General features: G+C 31.9%; 1 protein-coding gene across 1 annotated transcript in view; it reads right to left on the reverse strand.

Moving 5' to 3' along the window:
• Window positions 1–257: 257 nt before the first annotated feature.
• LOC107419271 (F-box/kelch-repeat protein At1g74510) overlaps window positions 258–14,658 on the reverse strand; it is a 66,561-nt gene continuing 52,160 nt past the window's right edge. Inside the window, exon 2 of the mRNA XM_025073909.3 lies at window positions 258–1,502. Within this exon, the coding sequence (XP_024929677.3) occupies window positions 581–1,502 (922 nt within the window). The 3' untranslated portion in view covers window positions 258–580. The remainder of the gene's footprint in view (window positions 1,503–14,658) is intronic.

Consider the following 14,658-nt stretch of genomic DNA (forward strand, 5'->3'; position numbering starts at 1 on the left):
TTTGGCATTGCCCATCTAGAGTAAAAGACGTAGTTATGAGAAACAGCAAAACAGAAATCAGAATATTTCCAATACTAGACCCTGAAGTAGGAAATTTCTAAAACTTCAGAGCTATAAAATCGTGCTCAGATTTGCTACGCATTACTCATGAACTAGATATGGAATGTCATCCAATTTTCAAAAGCTGAATTAGACCGTATTTTGCATGTTTTAACATGGCCAACACATGTCATATTATCAAAACCATGGAAAACAAAGCATCTATTCCATAGGAAAGAAGAAAACAAAAGTTAACAAAGTTCCAGTTAAACAGCAGAAACACAGGAAAGCAAAAGATGAAGGAACAAGAAAGCACAAACTAATATAGAAATACAACCCACACACTTTTACCAGTTATAACTGGATCAAAAGTAAGTACAACCACCTTAATTATCATATACATTGCATTCAGAAAGGTAAAAATCACAACTGAAAAAGGTTTTCTACTCCTTGGAAGTACAGAATGTAAATTTTATCTCCTTGAAAGCGAAGATTGTAAATTCCACTCGAAGAGGACTCTCCACGCAGCATATATAAGTTGTCAGCAGAATGGGAAACCTCCGCATCCCATAACCGCACAGTTATACACAAAGCTGCCAGATTGCTTGCTGGCAAGCACATTCCATTCCGGTGGCCCTTCATCAGGGATCCAAGAATTTAGTTCAATCGTTCCTCCGCCTAAAGCCCTTGGTCCACCAATAACCATTAGCCGATCTCCACATGCCCTAAATGCTAAACCCCATCCGTTCATTGAGACTGCCCTATCAGGTAAACTCCCAATTTTATCCCACTTATTTTCTTCCTTGTTGTATCTCAGCAACCCCTTTCCTACATGATCCGCAGCATACAAAATGTTATTTACAACGGCGAGCAGAAGAGGTGCCCCAGTCACTCCAGCCCCTCCATTTAGGCCAGGGAACATATCAGGTATCTCAGTCCAAGTCATCTTCTCAAGATCATACACTTTCCCACATGTAAGCGACTTTGGGCTGCCCTCCCCACTTCCACCAATAACATAAAATTTTCCGTCCATGAATACTGCCGAGCACATTTTTCTTGGCTTATTCATGCTAGGAAGAGTCACCCAATCTCCTGTCTCTGAATTATATAGCTCAGCAGAGCTCAAGATATTGCCACTTGGACCATAACCCCCAGCTAAAATGGCAATCTCCCCGAGACTAGCAGAGCCAAATAAGCACCTTGGCATATTCATTTTCATGCCAGATGACCACGTGTTGGACAAAATGCTATATCCATAAATAACATGGGACGTTATTTCCTTTCCAAAAACGAGGAGTTCTGTACCAACGGCCAACGACTCCTTGTCAGAACACATGAAGCAATCAGAATTCATTTTAGGCAAATGCATCCATTGGCGTTGATTTGGATCAAATGCCTCCCATTCAAGGAGGCTGCAACATACGAAAACCCAATGTTTTACAGTACCCATCTCCGGCCTCAGCCTAAATTAAACAAAGAAAACGAACCAACAAAGGACATACCAAAGATTAAACAAACAAAACAGAAGAGAACAGAAAAGAATTGAAAGTTAACGTTAGATATTTTATATGGACTAATCAAAATCATATCACTTATAGGGTTTAAATGTGCTAGTAATTACTAACTTTTGTAGTATACTCTTTACCCATTTGAATTGGGATCTGTTCTCTTTTAAAATCCAAATGACTTACAATTTTATTTTATTATTTTTATTATATTACTATATTATATTTATTATTATTATTAGCATTCTTATTATTTAATTATATATATAAATAAATTGAGTCAATTAGTTAAAATTAAGATTTGAGCCATTTATGATATCTGCTTTGTGAAAATTTAAAGGAGAAAGGTTAGAGAGAAATGTTGATTAAATACTACTCCTGAGTTTTTTATTTTTGTTTTGCAAGATTAATATTCATAAAATTCAATGGCTACAAATTAGATGAATCTAATTTTTTATATATTAAATTCAGTAAATACATATGCCTAGATCCTAGGTTTGTAATGCCTTAGATTGATGTTCTTGGATCCTAAATTTATAATGCTTTAAATTATTTTTCTATTAATTGATTTATTGTTTTAGCATCGACAGTTAATTGTACTAAATTACCAAACTGTAATCCAAATGTTAATACAATTTCCACCAAATCCCAACCAAGGATTCTCATTTTAACACTTTTATATAAACACACCAAAAATAATAAATTTCTGTTTGGTAGAGTCTTTTTTTTTTTTTTTTGGTTTAAAAACTCTATTTGAGGGCCAAAAGTATCTTTTATAAAAAAAATAAAAATATTTGACAAAAATTAATAAATATTTATTGATAATCTGCTTGGCTTGCGGATTCTTTTTTTACTTGATTTCGATTTTCTGATTCAAGAGATTTTTTTGAGACTATGTTTCATGGATACTTTTAGATCATTATTATATTTAGTTTAGATTATTCGTCCATTTTTCATAAAAATTCTAAAATGACTTTCGAACTCTGTCTGTAACTCACTATAGGCTCGAGAAACAAAGAGAAGGTGTGTCCGAACGAGATATCCAGCAACAAGAAGAAGGAAAAGGATTGAATAGAGGAATGATCAAAAAATGAATTTTTTTTAAAACTGTTTTAGAGAAGTTTAAAATGTTTTAAAGAAGCCCAAATTTTGAGCTTCTCTAAATTTTTTTTTTTTTTTTTACTTTATATGAAAATTTAGTTAACATTTAATATAGCTGAATGAGCATTTAATGTAACTTTTTTATTTATAACCAAATAGTTACTAGCTTTTTAATAAAAAATATTTTTCGAAAAGATCTATTATACAAAACTCTACAGACTAAAGTTCTATTTTCATCAACTATACCAAACAGATCCTAAGAATATTACTATGTGTCATCACTGATGATTATCACCATCTCATATAGTAGTAGATTTAATATTTATATAGATTTTATATATACATGAAATCCACTGCCGTATAAACTGCTTTTACTTATATATATATATATATATATATATATGGAATTCATTACCGTATAAACTGTTTTTACTTTTTTATATATATATATATATATATATATATAATTCATTACCATATAAAAGGATTTATTATCATATAGGAAGATGACAATTACTGATAACAAACATTATATATATATATATATATAAATAAAAATAGTCTATATAGAGATTCCATGTATATATAAAAAAAACACATAAATATTAAATCCCCTACACTATAGAATGTTGATAATCACATATCACATGGTATTTTCAATTAAATAATCACATAAATATTTTCAATTAATAATAATTATAATAAATCCCATTTTTAAGTTCCATTAAAAGCAATGCCATTAACAACTCTTTTCTACTTATTCTCACCTGGTATACAACAACGCTACCCACCCATTAAAAATTAACATAAAAAGAAAAAAAGCAAAAATTTAACCATACAATTATTGAATACAAAATTGAAAACCCAGATAAGAAAAGCTTTCGAATTGTTGTATAAGAAGAAAGACGAGTTGCAGGCAAGGTCCTCTTCTTCTTCTTCTTCTTCTTCTTCCTCCTCCTCCTCCTTTTCTCTCTCCATGTCTCCCTCTCTCTCACTAGCTAGATTCCCTCTTTTCCTTCAGGTTAAAGTCGCTGTGTTTGGGAGTAAGTAAAATATTAAATAACGGTAAAGGAGACGAACAAAATATTATTTTCAAGAGAATACTAGCCTCCACACCGGTGCAGAGGACTTACATGTCACTTTATTAGTCGTCTTATGTCTACGCTTCTCATCGGGATCTGCAATTTTTTTTTAATACTCATTTTCCTGGGAAAATTTGTTCTTTTGCTTTTACCATAATTACGTATAAATTCTACATTTTTTAAAAATTATTTACTTTTCCTTACTTTTCTACTTTTTTACTTTTCCTTAATTTTCTACTTTTTTTTTTATTGACACAACCATTTTATTAGTTTTTCTCAATTTTTACGTATTAATTTTAACTGTTAAAGATTAAATAGAAATTAAAAATTAATATTTTAGATGTGAATAAAATTATAAAAATATAATTTTAATATTTAACTATCAAAATTAAGTAATAAAAATGGATAAATAAATCAATTTTGATAGATATAAAAAATTGAAAGATAATAAATAATAATTTTTTAAAAATATAGAATTTAGATATAAATAATATAAAACTAAAATGACATAAATCAAACTCTGCCTCATGTAAAGTTACTTTTAATTTTTGGATTTGAAGTCACTGCTTATATTTATGATATTGGCCATAATTTACAATAACATTCGGTGGTTTTGTTTTAATTACACATAGGCTATATGTTTTTAAAATCATCATTAATATCCTTTTAATTTTTTATTTTTATTAACACAAATTTATTTATCAATATTTATTAGCTTTTATCTCAGCTTTAAAGATTAAAAGGACAAGTGGAGGCTTAAAATTAATATTTTTATGATTGAGTAATATTATAAAAATTACTACAATGCACCCACACTATTATTCAAAAATAAATAGATAAATAGAATTAAAATTAAAAAGAAACCTTTTCTTTTTTTTTTTTTTTGGTTGATATTGGGATGGGTGATTCTGGCATATTCAAAATTTAGTCTGGAAGGAACGTTAATAATATAAACAAAACAAGAAAATGGGGCTTATTAGTTTAAAAGTTGGTAATTAGATTTGGTTTTTGCTTTTGAAAAAAAGAAATTAAAATTTATTTGATAATTGTTTTTTTTTGTTTTGAATAAAAAATAGAGGAAATTTAATATATAACATCAAAAAACAACGTCAAATGATTTGTCGATTTTTTGTTTTATTAAATATTCTTTTATGACAATTTTTGTCAAATACCAAATAGATTTTTAACAAATGTTCTTTCATAACAATCTTACTTTTTACTTTTCCATGTATATATATGTTTTAGTAACAGCTAAATATTATTTATCTATTATTACTAGTTAAATATCAGTTTTAAGGAAACTTTAGATGGCTATGATACACGTAAAATATATTTGTTATTGATTAGTACCCTGAAAACTTTAAACCTCTAAAAACTTTACCATGAATCAAATAATTTCTTATACTTGAATGAAAAGTTTAACTAAAATATTTTTAAAGTCAAATTTCTCATAAAATCTTAGATTTCCACCAAAAAAAAAAAAAGGAAAAAAAAATGAAAAAAATGAAGAAGAAGAAGAAGAAGAAGAAGAAGGGATACCAAGTAAAGCAAATGGACTGTGGAAAAGCCCACGTGAGCAGTTTAACAGTTGTTCGTGGGGTCAGAGCACAAACAAGCATATCATAAATCCGTTTCCCATGAGACACAATTTTGTACTTTACCTCCAACCAAAAGATTAATTTTTGTACTTTTAACCTTCTTTTTTATTTATTTATTTATTAATTATTATTATTTTCATGTTGTTGGATTGGTTCAATAGCAAAAAATAATCCGGATTGTGATAGTTTCTAAACACAAAATTAATTGAGATCTAGGTGTGAAACCATATTATATGATAATTTTTATACCTAAAACCACCAAAATTTACTCATCGTAGGTAAAAAGGACCAAAATTCTTCAGCCACTTAGCCAGGTTAAAAACGCACTCTTTCTTTTCATGCTCACTTCCCAACTTTCTCTACAATTTTAAAACATGCACCCAAAAAAAAAAAAATGGCCTTCACTAAAATAGCCTTGATTCTATGTCCACCCACAGGCAAGCTCAACAGCGACGGATCCAAAAAAACAATTCAGTAGGGCACCATTATATGATAGTGTTTGATTATTTTTTCTGCCTTTTTTTTTAATTTTTAGTAACACTTGTTCTTAAATTTAAAGTTCGGAAAGAGAAACATCTAAATATCTTTTGCTATATGAAACTCTAATTAACTAAAATATTCACTAATTTATCAAAAAGAAATTGAAATCTTCATTAAACTAGGTAGGATTAAATATTCTTTTTCATTTTTATTCAAATTTTTTTAGAGAAAAATATAATTTCAATGATTTTGATAAATTTGAATTGCCTTTCACACTAATTTTATTACAAATTTATAAAAAAAAAACAAACATTTATACTCTTTGAAGGAGAAAAGAAGTTGATTTTGACAGTAATTAATTAACTGAAGTAAATTAAATATCTTATTAAAAAGACTAACGGGAAAAAAATATGTAATTAAATTTATAAATTTTGGCACTCAATTTATGTGTAATTAAAACAAAAATTTGGTAGATAAATAAGTATTGCAATAATCATATTTTTTTAATTACATATTTCTTTTGTTGTTTAATAATTATAATGACAAATAAGATATTTAATATAGTAGTTATGTAGTGATTATTTTGCTAAAAAATTATATATATTTTTTATTATATTATAGAGTTATGATTGTAAATAAGTATAAGATAGGCTAGAAAATACTAAACCAGAAAAGAAAAAAAGATAAAAAAAAGTCAAGCGTGTGAGAGACTTGGTGAAGGGGGCACAATTGGGTTTTCAGGGTTAAATAAGTAAACAATAAAAAAATAATTGAAAAAAAAAAAAAAAAAGTAGAAGCCTCGGGGTTCCCCCCCCCGGGGGGGTGGGTGGGTTGAGGATTGGTCAAAGTGACCTTCATTAAAATATAAACACTATTATTTAAATGAGAAGGAGAACAATAAAATGATTTAATGTCTAATCCTTTGTAATATTACTGATTAATTTTTATGAAGAAAATTATAACAAGGGGGGAATAAGAAAACCTTTCGTTTTGATCTAACTATTCAAGCAAACCCCAACTGCTAATTTATTTTTACTTGCAAAAACTTAAAAGATTTCAGTAGCAACGACATCATGTTGCTCACAAGTTTCTTTTTATTATTACTATTGTATTTATATATAAAATGCAACAATTTATGTCCAAACATTTCAAAAATTGGTACAAAAGTGATGGCTTTCCGACATAAATTAAAGACATATAAGGACAATTTCTCTAATCGCTGAATACACAAAGGCTCAAAAAAAAAAAAAAAAAAAGAATACAAGAAGGCAAATCGACAATATCTTATATTTGATCAGATTGTAAAATAATCTATCGAATTTAAAACCTTTTAATTTAAATCCTCAATTTATAAATTATTTCACATTAGTTATTAATAGAAAATTAATAGCATTAGTCATATGTATTGCATATTTTGGGGAAAAAAAATAAAAAAAATAAATAAAGGGCAACAAAAACACCTGTTAAAAAATCAAAGAGAGAAGTAAATAAATTGAATCCATACTAAATCGATGTTAGAATTGCTATTATTTTAAAGGATGTCTCCTATAAACGTTTCCATAGTAGTGTTTGATGATGTTGGAGATGGGGGATAATAGTTACCTGGTTTTTATTAATCTCTCTTTCTTCTTCCTTCTTACTCGCTCTTCCTTATGCCTCTATCGCGAAAAATAACGGCTCAATGGATGCCCTTAACTTTTCATTAGTTAACTTAGAGATTGAACTAATGTGAGACAAGAGAATTAGAAGTTAGCATGGTATATAAAATAGCAAGACATTTAACCGAAAAATATTAGGCTTGTAATTCAATTTACTAGTTTAACTTGTTCTTCCCTTCTGTTCTCTCACTTAAATTAGGAGCTTTAAACCAAAAGCAATGCAGAAGAACTTCGTGTGGTTGGTCATTTTGTTATAGCTTGTTGTCTTCTTTTGTAGAAAATTTCTGTTCTGCTTAATGAACAATTTGGCCAGATATGTTTTTTTTCCTTTTCAGGGGAAAAGGGGAGATGGTGTCGTTTGGTTGCATTGACCAAATGTACCATTAGATACTTCTGCTGAACCCTATAAATCACCCTACACTTCCTTCCTCTTCTTCCTTTGCTTTTTTATGGACAAGCTAAAAAAAGATGCTTGTGATAAAATATGTAATGTTTTCAACATCAAAGTGTTGGAATAAAATTGTGTACTAGGCATAATTAATTTAATTCACTTATTGGACTTTTTTATCCAAAAAAAAAAAAGGAAATTCACTTATTGGGCTTTGATGTTTCTAGTAATAGAATTGGATACTTTATTATTTAGGGGAATTTGGCCCAATACCTTCATAGGGATGAGGTTAATGATTTTTGCCCTCTCATTTGATATCTTTTTTTTTCTACCCTTCAATATCCATTGTAACCTTAAAACAAAAAAAAAAAATTACTTACATATCCTGTTATATTTGAAGCAAAACAAAAATCTACTTTTTCTAAACAAAGTTGTCTTTACACGAATACACACAAATACAAAAAACCAAAGTTGCCGTGGAAAAGCCAAACAAAAGTGCATCTCATCTCAGCATTGTCCGAGGTAATTGGTTGAATATTTTTGTTTATTTGTTGCCGTAGGACTGGTGTGGGTTTATTTTTAGCCTTGCCGTGACCGGTGTGGATTTATTTTTGTGTTTATTTGTTGCCTTGCCGTGGACCCGTGTGCGTTTTTATTTTTATTTTTTGTGTTTATTTGTTGCCTTACCATTAAATACTTACAAATTTAGTACAATGAGACATTGAAACTTGTGATTTGTGTTTAGTGTTTAGAACCGGTTAAAAATGTGGAATTTTTGAAGATTTAGGTTTTTGTATGGAAGTGATTATAACCTAGGTTTTAGGATAGATTGATATTGGGTATTAGTAGAAAATGAAGAGAGGAAAAAATGGGACCGGTTTGTCCTTGAACAATGGCCGGAGGTGGAAGAAATAACCGGATCAAGAATCGGATCGGGACTGGTTTAGGCGGGTTCGGGTCGACCCAGACAAAGGTTGAAGATGGATTGAACGACATGGAGGCGCGCATTGGTTGGCAGCATGTGTGGACTTGAAGGCCCGACATATTGATTTATACGATCCAAATATGGGAAACAAATATGTCCAAAATAAAGAGTTGAAGAATGCGGAATGCCTTACGTATATGCTGCCTTACCTATTGAGCGATGGGGGATATTACAAGAAGAATCCGGACGTGCCTCCCACTTTAGATCCATTCACGATGACTAAGATCAAAGATGCACCCCGCCAAGATAATGGGTATGAATGTGTTGTCATTTCAAACAACTTCTATTGCTGTTGTTTTATTGTGGTTACGTGTGAAAATACACGTGGTTGGTTTTCATTAATGCTAATCATTAATGCTATTCTGCAGGGGTGATTGTGGCGTCTACACTTTGAAATTTATTGAATACAAGAGTAGTGAGGAGAATCCTTCATTTGGCCCGCAGACATTATGTTTTTTAGAAACAAATATGCTGTTGATTTGTACTTTAATAAACTTTCAATGTAGATCGTATGTTTAATGTTATGACACTCTATACTAATGTTATCTTAATATGCTGAACCTATCTTTAGTAATGATAACCGTTGAAAAAAAAAAAAAAGAGAAAATAAGACCCTCGGTTGTGGTAAAAATTAAAGCAAAGATGATTACCGATGGTGCATCGATAATTCCCGATTCACCATAGGTAATTACAGAAACGCTTTTGGTAATATGAATTAACATTTGTTTTTCTCCAAATACTCAGCTAATGGGGTGTTTTCGGCAATAACATGCAAATTATACATTCATCAATGCCCCCAAATGTTCCGAAAACGTTCTCCAATTGGTAAAAATATTTAATTACCGTAGGTTTCGTCGGTAATTACCGAAACCCCTATAGCAATCATACTTTACCAATTTTTTGGGTCCCACAAGTCCCCTTACGTGTGTTAAATGAAAAAACATGCAACATATGGATTATAAAATGATCTTAAGGAGAGAAAATTCCAAAATTGCTTAAAAAGCTCTCAAATTGGCCAAAAAATTACCATGACTGTAGACCTTCGGTAATTCCCGATGAAACCCTCGGTAACCAGCACATACCCTCTGGAAAAATTACCGAAGGTTTCGTCGGTAATTACCGAAACCCCTATGGTAATCACATTTTACCAATTTTTTGGGCCCCACAAGTCCCATAATGTGTGTTGAATGCAAAAACATGCAAAATATGGATTCTAAAATTATCCTAAGGAGAGAAAATCACAAAATTGCTTAAAAATTTCTCAAATTGGCCAAAAAAATACGATGATTGTAGACTTTCGATAATTCCCGATGAAACCATCAGTAACCAACATATACACTCCGGAAAAATTACCGAAGGTTTCGTCGGTAATTATCGAAACCCCTATGGTAATCACATTTTACCAATTTTTTGGGCCCCACTTGTCCCACAATGTGTGTTGAATGCAAAAACATGCAAACTATGGATTCTAAAATTATCCTAAGGAGAGAAAATCCTAAAATTGCTTAAGAATTTCCCAAAGTGGCCAAAAAAATACGATGACTGTAGACTTTCGGTAATTCCCGATGAAACCGTCGGTAACCAACATATACCCTCTGGAAAAATTACCGAAGGTTTCATTGGTAATTACCGAAACCCCTATGGCAATCATATTTTACCAATTTTTTGGGCCCCACAAGTCCCAGAATGTGTGTGGAATGCGAAAACATGCAAAATATGGATCTAAAATTATCCTATGGAGAGAAAATCACAAAATTGCTTAAAAATTTCTCAAATTGGCCAAAAAAATACGATGATTGTAGACTTTCGATAATTCCCGATGAAACCATCAGTAACCAACATATACACTCCGGAAAAATTACCGAAGGTTTCGTCGGTAATTATCGAAACCCCTATGGTAATCACATTTTACCAATTTTTTGGGCCCCACTTGTCCCACAATGTGTGTTGAATGCAAAAACATGCAAACTATGGATTCTAAAATTATCCTAAGGAGAGAAAATCCTAAAATTGCTTAAGAATTTCCCAAAGTGGCCAAAAAAATACGATGACTGTAGACTTTCGGTAATTCCCGATGAAACCGTCGGTAACCAACATATACCCTCTGGAAAAATTACCGAAGGTTTCATTGGTAATTACCGAAACCCCTATGGCAATCATATTTTACCAATTTTTTGGGCCCCACAAGTCCCAGAATGTGTGTGGAATGCGAAAACATGCAAAATATGGATCTAAAATTATCCTATGGAGAGAAAATCACAAAATTGCTTAAAAATTTCTCAAATTGGCCAAAAAAATATGATGACTGTACACTTTCGGTAATTCCCGATGAAACCGTCGGTAACCAACATATACCCTCTGGAAAAATTACCAAAGGTTTCATCGGTAATTACCGAAACCCCAGTGGTAATCACATTTTACCAATTTTTTGGGCCCCACAAGTCCCTTTATGTGTGTTAAATGCAAAAACATGCAAAATATGGATTCTAAAATTATCCTAAGGAGAGAAAATCCCAAAATTGCTTAACAATTTCTCAAATTGGCCAAAAAAATACGATGACTGTAGACTTTCGGTAATTCCCGATGAAACCGTCGGTAACCAATATATACCCTCTGGAAAAATTACCGAAGGTTTCGTCGGTAATTACCGAAACCCCTATGGTAATCACATTTTAACAATTTTTTGGGCCTCACATGTCCCATAATATGTGTTGAATGCAAAAACATGCAAACTATGGATTCTAAAATTATCCTAAGGAGAGAAAATCCTAAAATTGCTTAAGAATTTCCCAAAGTGGCCAAAAAAATACGATGACTGTAGACTTTCGGTAATTCCCGATGAAACCGTCGGTAACCAACATATACCCTCTGGAAAAATTACCGAAGGTTTCATTGGTAATTACCGAAACCCCTATGGCAATCATATTTTACCAATTTTTTGGGCCCCACAAGTCCCATAATGTGTGTGGAATGCGAAAACATGCAAAATATGGATCTAAAATTATCCTATGGAGAGAAAATCACAAAATTGCTTAAAAATTTCTCAAATTGGCCAAAAAAATATGATGACTGTACACTTTCGGTAATTCCCGATGAAACCGTCGGTAACCAACATATACCCTCTGGAAAAATTACCGAATGTTTTGTCAATAATTACCGAAACCCCTATGGCAATCATATTTTACCAATTTTTTGGGTCCCATAAGCCCCCTTACGTGGGTTAAATGAAAAACCATGCAACATATGGATTTTCAAATTATCCTAAGGAGAGTAAACCCCAAAATCTCTGAAAATTTTCTCAAATTGGCAAAAAAAATACGATGACTGTAGACCTTCGGTAATTACCGGTGAAACCGTCGGTAACTAACATATACCCTCTGGAAAACGTACCGAAGGTTTCGTCGGTAATTACCGAAACCCCTATGGTAATCACATTTTTCCAATTTTTTGGCCCCCACAAGTCCCATAATGTGTGTTGAATGCAAAAAATGCAAAATATGGATTCTAAAATTATCCTAAGGAGAGAAAATCCCAAAATTGCTTAAAAATTTCTCAAATTGGCAAAAAAAATACGATGACTGTAGACTTTCGGTAATTACTGACGAAACCTTCAGTAATATTTCTAGAGGGTATATGTTGGTTACCGATGGTTTCATCGCTAATTACCGAAGGTCTACAGTCATTGTATTTTTTTTGCCAATTTGAGAAAATTTTCAGAGATTTTGGGGTTTACTCTCCTTAGGATAATTTGAGAATCCATATGTTGCATGGTTTTTCATTTAACCCACGTAAGGGGGCTTGTGAGACCCAAAAAATTGGTAAAATATGATTGCCATAGGGGTTTCGGTAATTACCGACAAAACCTTCGGTAATTTTTCCAGAGGGTATATGTTGGTTACCGACGGTTTCATCGGGAATTACCGAAAGTCTACAGTCATCGTATTTTTTTGGCCAATTTGAGAAATTGTAAAGCAATTTTGGGATTTTCTCTTCTTCGGATAATTTTAGAATCCATATTTTGCATGTTTTTGCATTCAACACACATTATGGGACATGTGGGGCCCAAAAAATTGGTAAAATGTGATTACCATAGGGGTTTTGGTAATTACCAATGAAACCTTTTGTAATTTTTCCAGAGGGTATATGTTGGTTACCGACGGTTTCATCGGGAATTACCAAAAGTCTACAGTCATCGTATTTTTTTGGCCACTTTGGGAAATTCTTAAGCAATTTTAGGATTTTCTCTCCTTAGGATAATTTTAGAATCCATAGTTTGCATGTTTTTGCATTCAACACACATTGTGGGACAAGTGGGGCCCAAAAAATTGGTAAAATGTGATTACCATAGGGGTTTCGGTAATTATCGATGAAACCTTTGGTAATTTTTCCAGAGGGTATATGTTGGTTACCGAGGTTTCATCGGGAATTACCGAAAGTCTACAGTCATCGTATTTTTTTATCCAATTTGAGAAATTTTTAAGCAATTTTGGGATTTTCTCTCCTTCGGATAATTTTAGAATCCATATTTTGCATGTTTTTGCATTCAACACACATTATGAGACTTGTGGGGCCCAACAAATTGGTAAAATGTGATTACCATAGGGGTTTCGGTAATTACCGACGAAACCTTCGGTAATTTTTCCAGAGGGTATATGTTGGTTACCGACGGTTTCATCGGGAATTACCGAAAGTGTACAGTCATCGTATTTTTTTGACCAATTTGGGAAATTCTTAAGCAATTTTAGGATTTTCTCTCCTTAGGATAATTTTAGAATCCATAGTTTGCATGTTTTTGCATTCAACACATATTATGGGACATGTGAGGCCCAAAAAATTGTTAAAATGTGATTACCATAGGGGTTTCGGTAATTACCGACGAAACCTTCGGTAATTTTTCCAGAGGGTATATATTGGTTACCGACGGTTTCATCGGGAATTACCGAAAGTCTACAGTCATCGTATTTTTTTATCCAATTTGAGAAATTTTTAAGCAATTTTGGGATTTTCTCTCCTTCGGATAATTTTAGAATCCATATTTTGCATGTTTTTGCATTCAACACACATTATGGGACTTGTGGGGCCCAAAAAATTGGTAAAATGTGATTACCATAGGGGTTTCGATAATTACCGACGAAACCTTCGGTAATTTTTCCGGAGTGTATATGTTGGTTACTGATGGTTTCATCGGGAATTATCGAAAGTCTACAATCATCGTATTTTTTTGGCCAATTTGAGAAATTTTTAAGCAATTTTGTGATTTTCTCTCCTTAGGATAATTTTAGAATCCATATTTTGCATGTTTTTGCATTCAACACACATTATGGGACTTGTGGGGCCCAAAAAATTGGTAAAATGTGATTACCATAGGGGTTTCGGTAATTACCGACGAAACCTTCGGTAATTTTTTCAGAGGGTATATCTTGATTACCGACGATTTCATCGGGAATTACCTAAAGTCTACAGTCATCGTATTTTTTTGGCCAATTTGAGAAATGTTTAAGCAATTTTGGGATTTTCTCTCCTTCGGATAATTTTAGAATCCATATTTTGCATGTTTTTGCATTCAACACACATTATGGGACTTGTGGGGCCCAAAAAATTGGTAATATGTGATTGTCATAGGGGTTTCGATAATTACCGACGAAACCTTGGGTAATTTTTGAAGCAAAAACAAATTGAGCGTTGTCATTTTTTAATGTCGTTTGATCGCTTACTTTGTCAGAATTTATCATTAATAATGCTACATTTAGCATGTTATTGGTTGGAACACACATGATTGAAGTTGTCGGATGGAATTATGGTGATTCTTTTATGATGGTGTA

The sequence above is a fragment of the Ziziphus jujuba genome, chromosome 2 (assembly GCF_031755915.1).
Source record: "Ziziphus jujuba cultivar Dongzao chromosome 2, ASM3175591v1".
NCBI classification, from domain to species: Eukaryota; Viridiplantae; Streptophyta; class Magnoliopsida; order Rosales; family Rhamnaceae; genus Ziziphus; species Ziziphus jujuba.